Consider the following 18,768-nt stretch of genomic DNA (forward strand, 5'->3'; position numbering starts at 1 on the left):
ATAGCTTCATCCTCAATCAGAAAATTTAAAATAAAACAAGGCTGGGATACTTGTTCATACTTATAAGATTAGCTAAAATGTAAATCTTAAGCTTTCATAAGAATGTAGAGAAATGGTAGCATTGCTTTTGGAAAACAAATTGGCGTAATAGTTTTGGGGAGCAGTTTGGGAATACCAGCAAAGTTAAAGATGTGCATCTTACATGACCAAGTACTTCTACTTTTAGGGATACGTACTATAACAGAAACCTCCTGCACAAGGACACAACAGTCACAAATAAGAATTTTTATTGCAGCACTATTTGAAATAATGAAATTGTCTTATCATAAAGAAATGGATAAACTGGATTTAGTCCATATAACAAACAATACTGTATACTCTAAGAACTTCTGAAGCAAATATGGCAAAAAGTTAGCATCTTTTAATATGGATAGTGATACATATGTACTTTCTGTACTTTGGTTGAAATACTTTATTGTTTACTAAATTTAAAAATTAAATGGGGTATTGAAAGAAGTACTGTCTGGCTCTGTCTTACATTTTCAGTTTTTGCCTCAAAAAGGTGTGGATAAACTAGAATCTTGAATCTAGTTGAGGAGGAAGGTGTAAGTAGACACCAAACAAAATTTCTTTGAACAATCAATAAATGCGAATTAATTGAGTTTAAAATCCTTGTAATTGCTATGGCCCAAAGTAACCAAACAGGCTCTTGTAGGATCATGTATGATCATGTAGGCAAAATTTATTAGAATTGAATTTTTAACTAGGTGTTTTGTTTTTTTAAGTAGACGAAAGCATGAAAGCTATATAATCTGAACTGCATATTCTTAACATTTTTTTAGCCCATGTCTCAATTTGATAAACGTAAATAGCTTGGCTAGTATAATTTGAAATTTCAAAATAAGTTAAATACTATTCTAAAAATGAATGAAAGCTTTTGTGATAGAGAGGAGCCCATTTCCTCTCTCAGCATTTTATTTACATAGAGGAAAAGGTCTAACTTTCTATATTAATCAGGAGGGGCAAGGTGATGCTGCCGAAACAAAGGAAGCCTGAAATATCAGTGGCCTAACCAGAAGAACTTGTTTTCATTCACATTATATATATAGCACAAATCACTGGAGGCCCCTGCTCCACATAGTCCCTCAGGAACCCACATTGACACACATTGCCATGTTGTAGCCTCACCACTGAAACACAGGACTCCCAAGGTGCCACAAAGCGGGTAAAAGGATATTCAGTTTAGTTCAGTCACTCAGTCATGTCTGCTTCTCTGACCCCATGGACTGCGTCACGCCAGGCTTCCCTGTCTATCACCAACTCCCGGAGTTTACTCAAACTCACGTCCATAGAGTCGGTGATGCTGCCCAACCATCTCATCCTCTGTCGTCCCCTTTTCCTACCTTCAGTTTTTCCCAGCATCAGGGTCTTTTTTCCAGTGAGTCAGTTCTTCGCATCAAGTAGCCTCAGTATTGGAATCTGATTGTTTGCTGTATGCTTTTCTATCTAGGATGTGAAAGGGCAAAGCATTATCTAGGCCATTTGCAACATTAGGTCTGTAATATTGCTTTTCAAAGTTTTCATACTCAAAGTTTCTGAAAAACCACCTGTATAAAGATATGCTTATGTAAATGGGATGATTGACACGCAAGGTCTGCTTACCTACTTGGGAATAAACAAGATTTTTGCCAAAAATTCTTCAGAGTGGTTTCCTAGAATGTATTTGACATCTGAATCAAACTTCAGTTCCAAGATTCCTTTTGGATATCTTCTTGCAAAGATTGAACTATAGGGGAGAAGCCTCATAAGCTTTTGGGCAAGATTTTCAACTACAGTAGTGGGAACTTATCACCTTAGTTCATTAAACAAACTAGATAGTACTTGAGGTTCCCCCTAAACTTGAAGACACTTTTAATAACTTTGCTTTGAGAACTTCTCTCTTTGTTGAGAACTTCACTTCTTCAACTCAAGAAAATGAAGACTTTTAAGCCTAATAAATAGGGATGTTGATAATTGTCACTGGAAGTTTCAGGTCAGATGCTCAGATATGTCTGCCACATGTATCAAGCTCTATTAAAAATTGTAATGTTTATTGTTGTTAAATATATGTAACATAAAGTTTCTCATTAGTACTATTTAGCATATTCACAGTGTTATGTAAACGTCACCTCTACCCAGTTCTGAAGCATTTTCATCACCCCAAGGAAACCCACTAAGCAATCAGTCCTCTTACTGCTCTCTGGTAGCCATTAATCTTTCTCTCGCCATGGATTTGACTGTTCTGGATATTTCATAAAAGTGAAAGCATTTGATAAATGGTTTTTTGTGTCTGACTTCTCTCACCTAGCATAATGTTTTCAAAGGTTCATCCACGTTGTAGCATATATTAATGCATTATTTTATTTTATGGCAGAATTTTAAAATTATAATTTTTTAAAATGTATGCAGTTTTTTTCCTATCCTCTAAAAATAAAGCAGCAAATCCATCAAGCATACTTCTTTTTGACAATTAATGGATCTCCACATGGAACAAAACTTTATTTTGATGTTTAAATCTTTATACAGTATATCAAATAATCTGATGTTTAACATACTTGCCACATGATATTCTTGCCTTGATATAATCAAAGTTAAGGTCTTATACACCACGGATCACTGTTTTGGAGGCCAGTGATTAGCAGGAAGTGACAGGTGTATCCAAAACCAAAATTCTTATGGTAAACTCAGCTTCACTGGACTAGAATGCCATCACTGTACACTTAAGTCATTTTGTTCTCGTTTGCTTCTTAGAATTTTGATGTCAGTTTTAGTGAACTCTCCGATTATTTTCTTCTGTGTGTGGAGTCCCACATAACAAAAGAGTAATTGACAGTAGTAATTTTTCACTGTTTGAAAGACAAACTAAAGGATGCAGCAGTGAGTTTGATCTTTTTCAAAACGATTCCATCTTTGAATCATCTCTTTGGTACTTTATCCTAATTTGGATTATCTTCTGAATTCCTTCTGGGATTTCTTCCCTGTTCTTTTCTCTAGTATATATAAAAGTTGAAAACTATAGAAACCAAGGTTTTTCCAACAACATAAAGTTTTTTTTATTCTTAGTCATCAAAAATGGTGGGGTTTTTTGTTTGATATTTTTAAGTGAGGTGTAACTGATGTAACATTATATTAGTTTCAGGTGTACAAAATAATGATTCTGTATTTGTATATATGGGCATACCTTGTTTTATTGCATTTTATTACACTTTGCAGATATTATTTTTTATAAATTGAGGGTTTGTGGTAAACCTGCCTGCATTATCAGATGATGGTTAGCATCTTTTTAAGCAATAAAATACTTCTAATTAAAGTATGTGCCTTGTTTTTTAAATACAGTGCTGTTGCATACTTGATAGACTATATTACAGGGTAAAGGTAACTTTTGGAGAAGGAAATGACAATAAATTTTCACATTTTCCAGCATTCTTGCCTGGAGAATTCCATGGACAGAGGAACCAGGTGGGCTATAGTCATGGGGTCACAAATAGGCAGACACGACTTAGCGACTGAGCACGAGCAAAGATAACTTTTATATGCACTAAGAAACCAAAAATTTATGTGACTCACTTTATTGTAGTATTTGTTTTATTGTGGTGGTCTAAGACTGAACCTATAGTACCTCCGAGGTATGCTTGTATTATAAAATGATGACTGCAATAAATCTAGTTAACCTTTATCACCATCAGATCAGATCAGATCAGATCAGTCGCTCAGTCATGTCCGACTCTTTGCGACCCCATGAATTGCAGCACGCCAGGCCTCCCTGTCCATCACCAACTCCCGGAGTTCACTCAGACTCACATCCATCGAGTCAGTGATGCCATCCAGCCATCTCATCCTCTGTCGTCCCCTTCTCCTGCCCCCAATCCCTCCCAGCACCAGAGTCTTTTCCAATGAGTCAACTCTTCTCATGAGGTGGCCAAAGTACTGGAGTTTCAGCTTTAGCATCATTCCTTCCAAAGAACACCCAGGGATGATCTCCTTCAGAATGGACTGGTTGGATCTCCCTGCAGTCCAAGGGACTCTGAAGAGTCTTCTCCAGCACCACAGTTCAAAAGCATCAATTCTTCGGTGCTCAGCCTTCTTCACAGTCCAACTCTCACATCCATACATGACCACAGGAAAAACCATAGCTTTGACTAGACGAACCTTTGTTGGCAAGGTAATGTCTCTGCTTTTGAATATGCTATCTAGGTTGGTCATAACTTTCCTTTCAAGGAGTAAGCGTCTTTTAATTTCATGGCTGCAGTCACCATCTGCAGTGATTTTGGAGCCCAGAAAAATAAAGTCTGACACTGTTTCCACTGTTTCCCCATGTATTTCCCATGAAGTGGTGGGACCGGATGCCATGATCTTCATTTTGTGAATGTTGAGCTTTAAGCCAACTTTTTCACTCTCCTCTTTCACTTTCATCAAGAGACTTTTTAGTTCCTCTTCACTTTCTGCAATAAGGGTGGTGTCATCTGCATATCTGAGGTGATTGATATTTCTCCCGGCAATCTTGATTCCAGCTTGTGCTTCTTCCAGTCCAGCGTTTCTCATGATGTACTCTGCATTAGAAGTTAAATAAACAGGGTGACAATATACAGCCTTGATGAACTCCTTTTCCTATTTGGAACCAGTCTGTTGTTCCATGTCCAGTTCTAACTGTTGCTTCCTGACCTGCATACAAATTTCTCAAGAGGCAGATCAGGTGGTCTGGTATTCCCATCTCTTGAAGAATTTTCCACAGTTTATTGTGATCCACACAGTCAAAGGCTTTGGCATAGTCAATAAAGCAGAAATAGATATTTTTCTGGAACTCTCTTGCTGTTTCGATGATCCAGCGGATGTTGGCAATTTGATCTCTGGTTCCTCTGCCTTTTCTAAAACCAGCTTGAACATCAGGAAGTTCACGGTTCACATATTGCTGAAGCCTGGCTTGGAGAATGTTGAGCATTACTTTACTAGTGTGTGAGATGAGTGCAACTGTGCAGTAGTTTGAGCATTCTTTGGCATTGCCTTTCTTTGGGATTGGAATGAAAACTGACCTTTTGCAGTCCTGTGGCCACTGCTGAGTTTTCCAAATTTGCTGGCATATTGAGTGCAGCACTTTCACAGCATCATCATACATAGCTACAAAATTTTTTTTTTATAATGAGAATTTTGGAGGTCTATCCTGGCTACTTTGAAATTATATTCACCATTGCTATACATTATATCCCTGTGACTTACTCATTTTGTAACTAGAAATTTGTACTTTATGACCCCCTTCTTCCACTCCTACAATCTACACTCCCTCCCCCCACCTCAGGCTGCCACCAATCATCACAGTATCCGTGGGCTCAGGGTTTTTGTCTGTTTTGTTGTTGTTTTTAGATTCCATATAAAAGGAAGATCATATGATATTTATCCTTTTCTGTCTGACTTGTTTTACTTAGCATAGTGCCCTCAAGGTCCATTCATGTGGCCACAAATGGCAAGATTTCACTCATTTTTATGGCTGAATAATATTCCATTAAGAAAGACAGTTTACCCAAGGGGAAAAAAAAGATGTTTTGTGTTGCATTTTCTTAGACTTTGCCCGTAATAATACTTATGGGTTTTTTGGTAACATAAACTATTTTTGATTTAATGTGAAAGGCTCTGTTGGGTTTAAGTGGGTGATGTTAGTAATATTCAACAAGAGGTATTAAGGAACTATATTTAAGACAGGTTAAAGTGGGGAAAAATAGATACAGGCAAAACAGATAGTTAGAAATTTTTTAGTAACTCAAGAATCGTTGTGGGCCAAAGAGCTAAACAGATATTTCTCCAAAGAAGACATACGGATGGCTAATAAGCACGTGAAAAGATGCTCAACATCACTCATTATCAGAAAAATGCAAATCAAAACCACAATGAGGTACCATTTCACGCCAGTCAGAATGGCTGCTATCCAAAAATCTACAAGCAATAAATGCTGGAGAGGGTGTAGAGAAAAGGGAACCCTCTTACACTGTTAGTGGGAATGCAAACTAGTACAGCCACTATGGAGAACAGTGTGGAGATTCCTTAAAAAACTGGAAATATTTCCATACAAATTGTGAAATGATTTGTTATAGCTCTGTGAAGAATACTGTTGGTAGCTTGATAGGGATTGCATTGAATCTATAAATTTCTTTGGGTAGTATACTCATTTTCACTATATTGATTCTTCCAATCCATGAACATGGTATATTTCTCCATCTATTAGTGTCCTCTTTGATTTCTTTCACCAGTGTTTTATAGTTTTCTTTATATAGGTCTTTAGTTTCTTTAGGTAGATATATTCCTAAGTATTTTATTCTTTCCATTTCGATATTTGGCAAAACTAATACAATATTGTAAAGTTTAAAAATAAAATAAAATTAAAAAAAAAAAAACTGGAAATAGAACTGCCATATGACCCAGCAATCCCACTGCTGGGCATACACACTGAGGAAACCAAAATTGAAAGAGACAACATGTACCCCAATGTTCATCGCAGCACTGTTTATAATAGCCAGGACATGGAAGCAGCCTAGATGTCTGTCAGCAGATGAATGGATAAGAAAGCTGTGGTACATATACACAGTGGAGTATTACTCATCCATTAAAAAGAATACATTTGAATCAGTTCTAATGAGGTGGATGAAACTGGAGCATATTATACAGAGTGAAGCCAGAAAGAAAAACACCAATACAGTATACTAATGCATATATATGGAATTTTGAAAGATGGTAATGATAACCCTGTATGTGAGACAGCAAAAGAGACACAGATGTATAGAACAGTCTTTTGGACTCTGTGGGAGAGGGCGAGGGTGGGATGATTTGGGAGAATGGCATTGAAACATGTATAATATCATATGTGAAATGAATCACCAGTCAAGGTTCGATGCATGATACAGGGTGCTCAGGGCTGGTTCACTGGGTTGACCCAGAGGGATGGTATGGGGAGGGAGGTGGGAGGGGGGTTCAGGATGGGGAACATGTGTACACCCGTGGCGGATTCATGTTGATGTATGGCAAAACCAATACAATATTGTAATTACCTCCAATTAAAATAAGTAAATTTATATTAAAAAATCTAAAAAAAAAAGAATCATTGTAAGTTACTTCAGGGCAGGGACTATTGTGTTGTTCATCTATTTCCAGCCTTTATATAGGTTGTGATACACAATATGTTAACACTTATCATTTGTGGAATGTTACACAAAATAAAATTAGTGAATAAATAAATGAGTAAATGAGTTCTCCTTTATTGTTGAAAGAAAGACAGCTAAAGACTTAAACTAATAGAGTGGCTGGGAAAATAAAGAGACTGGAAGAACATGGGGGAAAGAGTTAAGAAGTCTAAATGGAGGATTAGAATGGAACACACCAAGAGGAACAAAACTAGGCAGACTCCCAAACTGAACGCTGGGAAACTAGAGAAAAGAAGATGTTAAATAACAGTTTTGAAAGGAAATGTCTGTGTTTCTATAGGATTTTGTTGTTGTTGTTGTAGAGGGGAAAGTTATATAAGATATTGCTGGTCAGTCTATCAGATATTAGAACTATTTGGAAAATACCCCATAGACAGTAGAATGAAAACAATGTAGATTTGAGAGTTGATTGCATGTAATTGATTAAATCATTCTGTGGATAGATTCTAAGATTAAACCATTTTTGAATGAATTCTGGTGAGAATAAGAATAGGCTAAATTATATCAGTTTATGCTTTTTAAATAAATTGGATCTGTGTTTAGTTGTACTTTATTATGTAAGGATTCTGTCACCAAAAATGCCAGTAATCTGTCTATATTTTCCATTGCAGTGCAATTCAATTGTAATGCAGTTCAATTGTAATGAATTAGGTTGCCAAAATGTTACATATGTTTTTATTGCAGTAGGATTTATGGCAGATTTAAAACTATCTTGTGGCAATCTCATCTGGGAAGACAACTATACAGTCCTCTGAATAGTGGAAATTATTTTAAAGGTTACATTTATAGATAAAATGACAACGTTGCAGAACAGTAGTGACAGACAATCTTACAAATAGATTCTGCAAATAGCATCCACTGTTGCAAGTCAGAGAATAATCACATCGGCGTTGTGTGAAAGGGACTGTTGTTTGTACTTTGGTACAGTTGGCCCTGTGGATCCAGAGGTCGTGCACTTGCAGTTTCAACCAACCCAGGATCACATTTGATTCCTTGGTTATGGTGCTTAAGGAGGACCATTTTATGTAAAGGACTTGTGCATTTGTGTATTTTGGTATCCACAGTGGGGGAGAAGGGAGTTCCTGGAACCAGTTATCCACAGATACTGAGGAATAACTGGATTTTTAAACCTCAGTTCCACCCCCATTGACAGTAGCATCATTAGTCACATGTTCTAGATTTTTGAGAATTAGAAAAGAATCCTAGAAACTGTCTCTTTCATTTTACATTTTTAAAGAAAACCTGATAAGGCATGGAAGTCTCACAACCAGTTAAATGGTTAGGCTATTAGTAAATAGTCTCTTGACTCCCAGTCTAGTACTTTTCCTGTAACATTGTACAACCCTCCTTTAAATGAGGTTTAAAATGAGAAATTTTTATCTCAGCATTGATTTGATTTTATTTGTACCTAGGATGTAAGAAATAATAAGAAAGTACCATTTTCTCTTACTAATCAGCATTTTATACGCAATAAATTTGTCAAACAACATGACTGTATTATTTTACTGATGAGAAAAAAGCCTAGATTTTCTGTGCTTTGGCAAGTGACTCATTCCATCTGGTTTAAATTTAGATAGTATTTTTTTAGGAAGATGTTAGTAAATTTTGTTGAGGGAAAAACAATTTTTAAAATGACCTTTGTTTTTTAATCCTTTTTAACTAACAGCAAGAAGTTGAGAAGTTTACAGACCTAGAGAAACTCTACCTCTACCTTCAGCTGCCTTCTGGTCTCAGCAATGGAGAGAAAAGGTATATCTCTTCTTGTCTTTGCCTCAGTTACACTGTTTATATGTGTGTTGTGCTTATTACTGTTTTGCACTATTTCTAAAATCATCAGAAAATGACTGGCAAAACAGTAGATATTTTAGTCTTTGATCATATTTGGTTAAATGTTTACCTGTAGTTTTTGCTAATTTGTTTGTGTACCTGGGTACATTTGTGTACCTGAGTCAGTCAGTTTAGTCGCTCAGTCGTGTCTGACTCTTTGCAACCCTGTGAACCGCAGCACACCAGGCCTCCCTGTCCATCACCAACTCCTGGAGTTTACCCAAATTCATGTCCATTGAGTCAGTGAGGCCATCCAACCATCTCATCCTCTGTTGTCCCCTTTTCCTCCTGCCCTCAATCTTTCCCAGCATCAGGGTCTTTTCCAATGAGTCAGTTCTTCGAATCAGGTGGCCAAAGTATTGGAGTTTCAGCTTCAACATCAGTCCTTCCAATGAACACCCAGGATTGATCTGCTTTAGGATGGACTGGTTGGATCTCCTTGCAGTCCAAGGGACTCTCAAGAGTCTTCTCCAACACCACAGTTCAAAAGCATCAATTCTTCGGTGCTCAGCTTTCATTATAGTCCAACTCTCACATCCATACATGACTACTGGAAAAACCATAGGCTTGACTAGACGGACCTTTGTTGACAAAGTAATGTCTCTGCTCTTTAATATGCTCTCTAGGTTCATCATAACTTTCCTTCCAAGGAGCAAGTGTCTTTTAATTTCATGGCTGCAGTCACCATCTGCAGTGATTTTGGAGCCCAGAAAAATAAAGTCTGCCACTGTTTCTACTGTTTCCCCATCTATTTGCCATGAAGTGATGGGACCAGATGCCATGATCTTAGTTTTCTGAATGTTGAGCATTAAGCCAACTTTTTCACTTTCATCAAGAGGCCTTTTAGTTCTTCTTCACTTTCTTCCATAAGGGTGGTGTCATCTGCATATCTGAGGTTATTGATATTTCTCCCAGCAATCTTGATTCCAGCTTGTGCTTCCTCCAGCCCAGCGTTTCTCATGATGTACTCTGCATTAGAAGTTAAATAAGCAGGGTGACAATATACAGCCTTGATGAACTCCTTTTCCTATTTGGAACCAGTCTGTTGTTCCATGTCCGTTTCTAACTCTTGCTTTCTGACCTGCATACAGGTTTCTCAAGAGGCAGGTCAGGTGGTCTGGTATTCCCATCTCTTTCAGAGTTTTCCACAGTTTATTGAGTACCCGAATAAATGCTGTGAAATGCAATTGGCTTATGTTTTATAAATAGATCAATATATTTATGCAGTGTGGGAGATTTTGAAAATTAAACTGAAAAATCAAAGAATAAACATAACTATTGTGAACAATAAAGTGCAAGAATTTTTTTAGGTTGTCAGGTAAGCAGATCACAGAATTTTAAAAAGGGAGGAAAAAGTGAATTCTCTGTATGGCACATGAATTTATGATAAATGTGTGATGTTTTGAGTGCTTGGGTATTACTTTGTTTTCATTAGTAAAAACATGTAATAGCCTCATTTAGAAAATGTAGAGATAAGTTGTTGGTTCATACATTCTACTCTGAGTTTCTCTACCCTTTTAAAATTTCTCAGAATTCATTTCATTTATAGACGTTACACTTAAGAGTCTCCTACTTTAAAAGTATATGTATGAAAAGAAATGGAGTGGAAAATCTGCTGCTTTTACTTTTTCCCCTTGAACCAAATTTTGTAACTGTTTTAATATTTTTTTTGTCCTAGAAATTGGTCAGTAATTTCTTTGGAAATACATAAATTATTATTGTTTTTGTAGCTGAAATGAATGTCCGAGTCAAATGAGGAGCTTCCCTCACATTGTCTTGGTTGTTCATTTCATGAAATTAGTTTGTAAGTGACAATGCCAGTTAATAAAAACGTATAATGTTTAGTGAAGACGTTAGTCTGGAGAGGAGGGCCAATTACAGGAAGGCCCATGGAGGGAGATTTGTCCTGTCAGGATCTCTCGAGTGTGAATTCCATTCCAAAGCATAGAAAGTAAAATTTTAGGGTAGTTACTTGAGAATGCTAAGCAAATAGAAAATAAACAATGTTTTCGATAACTTTCATTTTGTAGTTCGATGATTTCATAAGTTTAGGCAAATGAACAGGCAAGTAAGTGAGCAGATGTCCCCTTAGAGGGAGTTGTGGGCTAAACAAATACCTTATGTTTTCAGTACTCCATCACCTCTGCCGTTTTAGAGACAATGGTAGGGGATGGAACAGGGCCATAACTTCAGCCGAACACTAGGTATAGAAAATGGCTCACAACCATAGGTGGACAATTTGTGTTTGGAAAGCTGGGCATATACTCTAAGCCCAGAGTTTGGTTTGATCATTTATAGTGTGTTTACACACAGTCCTTTAGTGGAACATTTAGGCCTGGCTCAAAAATTATCAGTGAATTGCCGTCTGTTTCAGCTAAAATATGTTCTTGTTTTATGATTAGTGATCAGAATGCCATGTCATCTAGTCGGGCACAGCAGATGCATGCCTTCTCCTGGATTCGAAATACCCTAGAGGAGCATCCTGAGACTTCACTGCCCAAACAGGAAGTCTATGATGAGTACAAGTAAGTTGTATGTGTGTATGTCTGGCATACAATGTATTAAAGAGCTTAACTATGGCTATGATGATTTGTTTATCATTGGTGAATATCATGCTGGTATATGAGAGTTTAACTTGGACATCTGTAAGATTCCTCCCATGTCTAAGCTTCGCTCATTGTGTATATAATAAAGAACAACATTACTGAGTGAAAGGATTTCTGTAAAATTCTTCTGGATGACAGGAGTGATATCTGAAGGCATAGAGACCTGAGAAAAAAAGTATATGGAATGTTGTGAATTTTCTCAGACAAAGGAGTTCAGTGCCTTGTACACAGGAGACACTCAGACAGTTTTGATTGTACATGTAATTTACTTAAACGTGGTAAGCACAAGTATAGAGGCTAATGGGCCCTTCTGATTAGAGAAAATTAAGAGATCCTAAATCTAGTCTTGTTTAACATTTTATAATTGATTTAGAGTGTTCTGGCAGAGTAAATGAAACCAAAATTTTCTGAATATTGAAATATCAAAGCAAGGAGATTCTCTGTGTTGTCCTTACACAATTTGGAAGAAAAGTATCAAGTAAATGCTGCTGTTAACCCTTGTATGATGCAAAAGAACGACACTTTCTAAGATCATTGGTATCTAGAAAGAAAACTTTCTATCCTCATTAAAAATTCTGATTCACTCACCTTAAGAAATGTGCTAGAGTTGGAGAAAGTTTAAAGGGACATGTCTGAAACAAATCAAGGGTACGAGGTTTAACTGAACAGCTTTAGATGTTTCCTCTTTAGGAAAATTAAAGCTAAGAGTACTTGTGACCCAAATCTGTAAAGTTCATTTTCTCAATCTATAGCAATCTGCTGAATACCGCCTACATGCCATCTCAAACTCTGTAAAGTTCTGAGGATACAATAAATAAGACACAGCTTCTACCCTCAAGAATATGAATTTTATATATATATATATATATATATAATTTTTTTAAGAGCCTTTTTCTAAAGACCTTTTGGACTAGTCATCTTCCAGTTTGGAGTACCTTAATGAGGTTTCCTGAATAAAAACCTAACATAGAGTAACAAGTCTTAAATTGATTCTGTTCTAAATACTCACTGAAAAACCTTTATTTTGAATTATTTCTGTTCATTGCAATGGCAGATATATTTATGTGAAAACCAATCCCTTTAACAGTCATTAAAATCAAAATCTCTTTGAGAGAATAAATGAAGTTATAATCTAAGACTGTATCTTTTCTTTTAACTGTATTTTTATGCTAAATTAAGATATTATTAGAACTAAAAGGTTTAAGGGACTTTCCACACGCAAAGACAGTTGACTTACAAACTGTTACAAATTTTTATATTTGTTGAAACTTTTGAAGCCTGATAATCACATGTATTTATGAAAGTGATGACTAATGTGTTAGTTTTTCTAATTATGAAAGTAGTATGTATTCATCATGAAAGTTTGACAGATAGTCATAAATGTATAAGAAAACTAGCACCAGTAAATCATACTACCTAAAAATAAACATTTTGGCTTATTACTTCTTTTTATTTTTTCTAACGCCTTCTTTTCTTATTATTGTTTAATCAAATTTTGACCCCACTGCTTATACAATTCTTAAATGAGGAAACTGTTTACAAATAATACTGCAGTGAATATTCTTGACTATAATTTTGTGTAGATTATTAAAATTGGAATTGCTGGCTTATGAACCACTGTATATTAAGGATATTAACTACTAAAATGTAATTGTTCCAAGATTACTGTTTATTCTTTAATTTTAGTTTTTTATACGTAGTCAGATCTGTCTACGTCTTTGCAGCTTATGAAATTGCTATTTTGCTTAGAAAGAACTTCCCAGTGCCCCTAGCTGCTGAATAATCCATGTGTATTTTCCCTTGATGTTACTCATTTCATTTTTCATGCATAACCCTTTAGTCCTTCTGGACCAAGTATATATGTTTATTTTTGTAAACAAATGCCTTAAGATAAGGAACTAATTTTAATTTTTTCTAAATGGTTAATTATCCCAGTCTTATTTATTGATAATAAAATTTTTTTTTCACAATACTAATCTAAATGTACCTTTTATCTTACTAAAGCCCTTTGGACTCAGTTTTCTTTCTTTGTATTTTTCTCTTCTTACTTTAACACCATAGTATTTTTAAGTATTTTAGCCAGTAAATGTTTAAAAAGCTAAAAATTAACAGCGGTAGGACCAGCCTTCTCTCATGATCCCTTTATTTCAGAAATGTCCATGGTTTTATTTTCATACCAATCAATTTTTTATGATGCTTGAAATCACTTTTCTAACTTACATTGGCTGTTTTATGAGAAATTGATACTGAAATTTACCAGAATGCTTTTTGGGCATCTGTTAAAATTATTCAGTCCTTCTTCTATGATCTATTAATATGATGTATAATGATAGTACCTAATATAAACCCTTCTTTTATTCCTAGAATGAATGTCTTCTGCATGTCAGGATGTGTAATCTTTTAGCATACTGTTGATTTCTCTTTTCAAGTATATTTTGTAGGATCTTTGCATCTATATTCATAAGTGAATTTTCTTTTTTGTGCTATCTTTGTCAGGTTTTGATATCAGGGTTAGGCCAGCTTCGTAACTGAATTGGAACTCTTTCCCTAATTTTCTGTGCTCTGGAACAGTTTATATAGCATGGGACTTACTTGTTCTTGAAAGTTTTAAAGAACTCAGCTATAATACCATCTAGGCCTGGAGGCTTTGTTGGAGGTAATTCTTTGACAATTTTTTGTATTTTTTCCTGGTTAGATTTTTTTACTTCATTAATCTATTTTGATCATTGGTTTTTCCTGGAATTCATTCAGATTTTCAAATATATTGGCATGATATTACAAATACTATTCTCTTACAAACAGTATCTTCTTTATCTGTTGTATACTTTTTTATATTTCTAGTTTTATTCATTTGAATTTCCTTTTTTTTTTTTTCAAATTATACTTAGCTATAGTTTACTTTTATTGGTTTTCTTTTAAAAAACAAAAATTGATATGTTGGTTTTATTTTTTTTGTATTCCGTCTCATTTTTAGGTGTCTTTATTTTTGTTATCCTGATTTTTTTCAGGTTTTTTCCTTACTAAAGATAAGAAGACTTCCTACTTAAGATAAAGACATTTGTATCTATGAATTTGCCTCTTATATTTCTGGCTGTATTCCTTAGGTATGGGTACAGTTGTTACATTTACCATTACTTTCTAATAGTGTGCAATTACAGCTTTGATTACTTTGTACCAAAATACTTAGGAACTTTTTATGTGCTTGAGGGAGTTGGACTTTTTTTTTCCATTTTTGCACTTAATTTCTAGTTATATTACTGGGTTGGCCAAAAAGTTCATTTGGGTTTTTCCGTAACATCTTACCCAATATATTGTAGTCAAAGAATGTGGCTTATTCAGGTTTTTATTTTTTGTAATTGTTGAGGTTTACTCTCAGCCTAACACATTATGAATTTTTATAAATATTTCTGGACATTCTCTTTTTTTGCACTGTATATTGGCTTATATTGATAAATACTAAAACTACTTTGCTGTAATATTCAAATTCTGCAAAAAAATCCTTGCTCTTTTGTCTGTTAGTTGAGCACAAGTAGTGAGTTAATCTTTTACAAAAGTAATGTTTCTCACAATTTCTTATTTTTGATGGGTTTTTGCTTCTGTCTCTTCAAGACAGAAAACATTCATGATTGTGTATCTTTATGATAGTTAAAACCTGTTCTCAACCAAAAAAAAATCCTTTGTCACATTAAATGTATGTTAAATTCTCTGATACCAGTATTTGTAACCCATCTTGGATATCAGTCTAATATAAGTGTCTATTTGTCCATCCTTTTAGTCTCACCATTTATATCATTTTGCTTTAGGCAGTTCACATTATTACATTTCTAAAAGTTGTAATCTAACATTGTCTCTGGTCTTGAAATCTGACTGACAGAAGAAGCTGGTGAATGAACCAGTCCCAGAACACTGGTGTTTGCACACAACTAGCAACAGAGATGGCAGCAACCACAGTTCCTGCTGCTTCTTCCTCCTGCATGATAGAGAAACACAAGCATTAATCTTAAGTACATTTCTTACAAAATAATATGCAGCCTGTTTTAGCATTTTTGAAAATCTGTTTGCTTTCATTCTGAGTAGAATCACAAATGTTCAGATTTATAAACTTGACAACTTTGGCTACAGTGTTTCCTGGGACACAAATGTCCAAATCCTTTTTTTTTTTTTTTGAATATATTTAATATTTTAAGGAACATGATTGTTTTGCTTTTCAGTTTGTATATAGCCATTAATACAAACTATATTATAACTATATTAATTATTATAACTATATTAATATAGTTGTGATTCTTATAACTATATTAATATAGTTGTGATTCTTGTGTACTTATGCATGTGAGTTTGTAATTTCTATTGTATTAATCAGTGTAATTTAAATTTTGAGGACAACCTTGAAGTTAGAAATAGATTCTAGTAACATATTTAAGAGCTTTAAATAGTGGACATTTCATGAGTTAAATGGCATATAAATGTTCTCCATCTGCTTAAAATCTAACTCAGACCTAAACATGTGGGCAGAATTTATAAATTTCTTAAATATATATTGTTTAATGTTATATCATCAGTATAAAGTAAATGAAAGCAGATATTATTCCTGCTTTATAAGTGAGGTCCTTATGATTCGGAAGTAACTGTTCTGGACAAATCTGAAACCAGGATTTCTGACCTTAAAGCTGAATTCTTTTTACATTAATCCCTATTAACTCTAGAAACTTGTCCCAAATGCTGTTGTTTATGGAGTAGCATTTTCCAAACCTTAATTGTATTTTAAATATATTTAACTATTTAGAAATAGTAAACTAAAACATAAAAATGATCAGTTTCAGCATTATTAAATTATGTTCTTATTTGACAGCTGAATATGTATATTAAATATACCTAAGACATAAACTGGCAAAAGATTTTTACCATTTAAATTTACATTAATAGTTGTAATGTCTGAGTTGTTAACCTAAATACATTGTCTAGCCTTTAAGTTACAACTTTTCAGGTGTGGTTTTTTTTTTTATGCTTCCTTGGTGTGGCCTGTTTCACAGAGGAAGCCTTATCCTGGTTTTCTCTTTTCCCTGTGTTTCCAGTGACTTGATTCTCAAGGGGCTAGTTGATAATTTGTCTTTCCTCAACTTCTCTATGTTTCATAGCACTAGTCCCTTTACAGAGTGCTCATTTTTCCTTTCTCAACTTTTTACAGTAATAAGAGAAAGCAGTAATAGTACAGTGGCAGAATAAAGCTAGAATTCTAAATACTGTGTCAGGAAAGGTATTAGTTCTATTATTTGACGCATTTGTAGAGAAGGCTGACTGGTCCCAAATTATGTCAACTACACCAACACATGTTATAGTCATAACAAACAAAGTCTCCTAATTTAAAATCAGTCCTTTCCAGTAACCACTCCCCGCCCCCTGCCCATGGAAACTGCATGTCTATGAACCCAGCTGCTCCATATCTTGAATCTTTATCAATTCATCACTGCTCTTACTACCTTAACTTTTTTATCTGCTCCCAGCATACATTGCAGTTGTTAGGCACTGATTACTTTTCTTTTAGCTAACACTATTAAGACTTCAACTTTACTACTCCTAAGGACAAATTAAAATAAAGTTTTAAAAAATAAATTAATTTGAGTGTATTAATTCACCGAGCATTATATACACAATTCCTACTCTCAAATAAGAGAAACAGACCAGTAAAGAAATGGGTGCAAAGAAAGAGTTACTAGTTCATCTTGGTGAATTGAAATCAGACATCACAGAAGAGGTGACTTGAATAAAAACTAAGACGTTTACCAAGTGGACTAGGGATTCAGAAAGGGCATTCTAGGTGGAAGGTGCAATACTTAATGCAGGGAGGCTTATGATCAGAGTTCAGGAGAAGATATTGGAGACCAGGCCGAAAAAGTTAGACTACTTCCACATGTAGGTCATGCAGGGTCACTGAAAACTTAAGCAGTAAAAACAACATCAGCAGGAAGTGAGAAACTAAAGTTAAGGAGAGAATTGGTATTTAGGACTTAGGAATAAGAGCCCTCCAAAAATGAGGTATTTAGGACTTCCCTGGTGGCTCATACGGTAAAGCGCCTGTCTACAATGTGGGAGACCTGGGTTCGATCCCTGGGTCGGGAATATCCCCTGGAGAAGGAAATGGCAATCCACTCCAGTACTATTGCCTGGAAAATCCCATGGACAGAGGAGCCTGGTAGGCTACAGTCCATGGGGTCGCAAAGAGTCAAACACGACTTCACTTTCATTTTCACTTTCAAAAATGAGGTACAATTTAAAAGAGAAACAAGAAACCATGTTGTGTGATAATGTAAGAAAAGAGATTATTTTGAGACTGGAATTCACCCCAATCTCCTGTGCCTCGGGCAGCTCAAATAAGAGGGAGACAAGAAAAAGTCAGTTAATAGGCCCGTAGACTCTTGCCAGAGCAGTTTCCTTATCTAGGGAATGAAGCCTGATTTCAATGTCATGAAAGGTAAACAGATGTAAGTAAAGAACTTGAGTAAAGACTTGTTTTTAAAGAGTTAGAGAAAGAAAAAGTAGTTAGAACTAGAGGCTTAAGGTAGTGAGAGCAGTTTTTTTTTAAGTCTCATCCATTAGATATCAAGTTAATTTGCATATAGCAATATCCAGGGAACAGTAGTTGCAACAAGAAGAAGGAAGTCAGTTTTTCTTTCGCCAGCTCTGTGATCAGTAGGGATCCAGGCTTCTAAGTCCCCACTCCACCACCCATAATCTTTAGTCTGGTTTTTCTTGTGTTATATGTTGTGCTTAGTCACTCAGTCTTGACTGACTCTTTGCGACCTCATGGATGGTAGCCTGCTAGGCTCCTGTGTCCATAGGGATTCTCCAGGCAAGAATACTGGAGTAGGTTGCCATGCCCTCCTCCAGGGCACCTTCCCAACCAAGGGATCGAACCCAGGTCTCCCACATTGCAGGTGAATTCTTTACCATCTGAGTCACCAGAGAAGCCCAAGAATACTGGAGTGGGTGGCCTCTCCATCCTCCAGAGGGTCTTCCAAACACAGGAATTGAACCCAGGTCTCCCGCATTGAAGGCAGATTCTTTACTATCTGAGCCATCAGGGAAGCCCCTGGTTTTTTGCCATCCAA

General features: G+C 35.5%; 1 protein-coding gene across 4 annotated transcripts in view; it reads left to right on the top strand.

Moving 5' to 3' along the window:
* RFX7 (regulatory factor X7) overlaps positions 1–18,768 on the top strand; it is a 141,502-nt gene that overhangs the window by 87,555 nt on the left and 35,179 nt on the right. For all 4 annotated transcript variants that reach the window (XM_061431198.1, XM_061431199.1, XM_061431201.1 and 1 more), the window contains exons 4-5: positions 8,893–8,975; positions 11,456–11,578. In XM_061431198.1, the coding sequence (XP_061287182.1) occupies positions 8,893–8,975; positions 11,456–11,578 (206 nt within the window). The remainder of the gene's footprint in view (positions 1–8,892; positions 8,976–11,455; positions 11,579–18,768) is intronic.

This window comes from Bos javanicus, chromosome 10 (genome assembly GCF_032452875.1).
Source record: "Bos javanicus breed banteng chromosome 10, ARS-OSU_banteng_1.0, whole genome shotgun sequence".
In the NCBI taxonomy this organism is placed as follows: domain Eukaryota; kingdom Metazoa; phylum Chordata; class Mammalia; order Artiodactyla; family Bovidae; genus Bos; species Bos javanicus.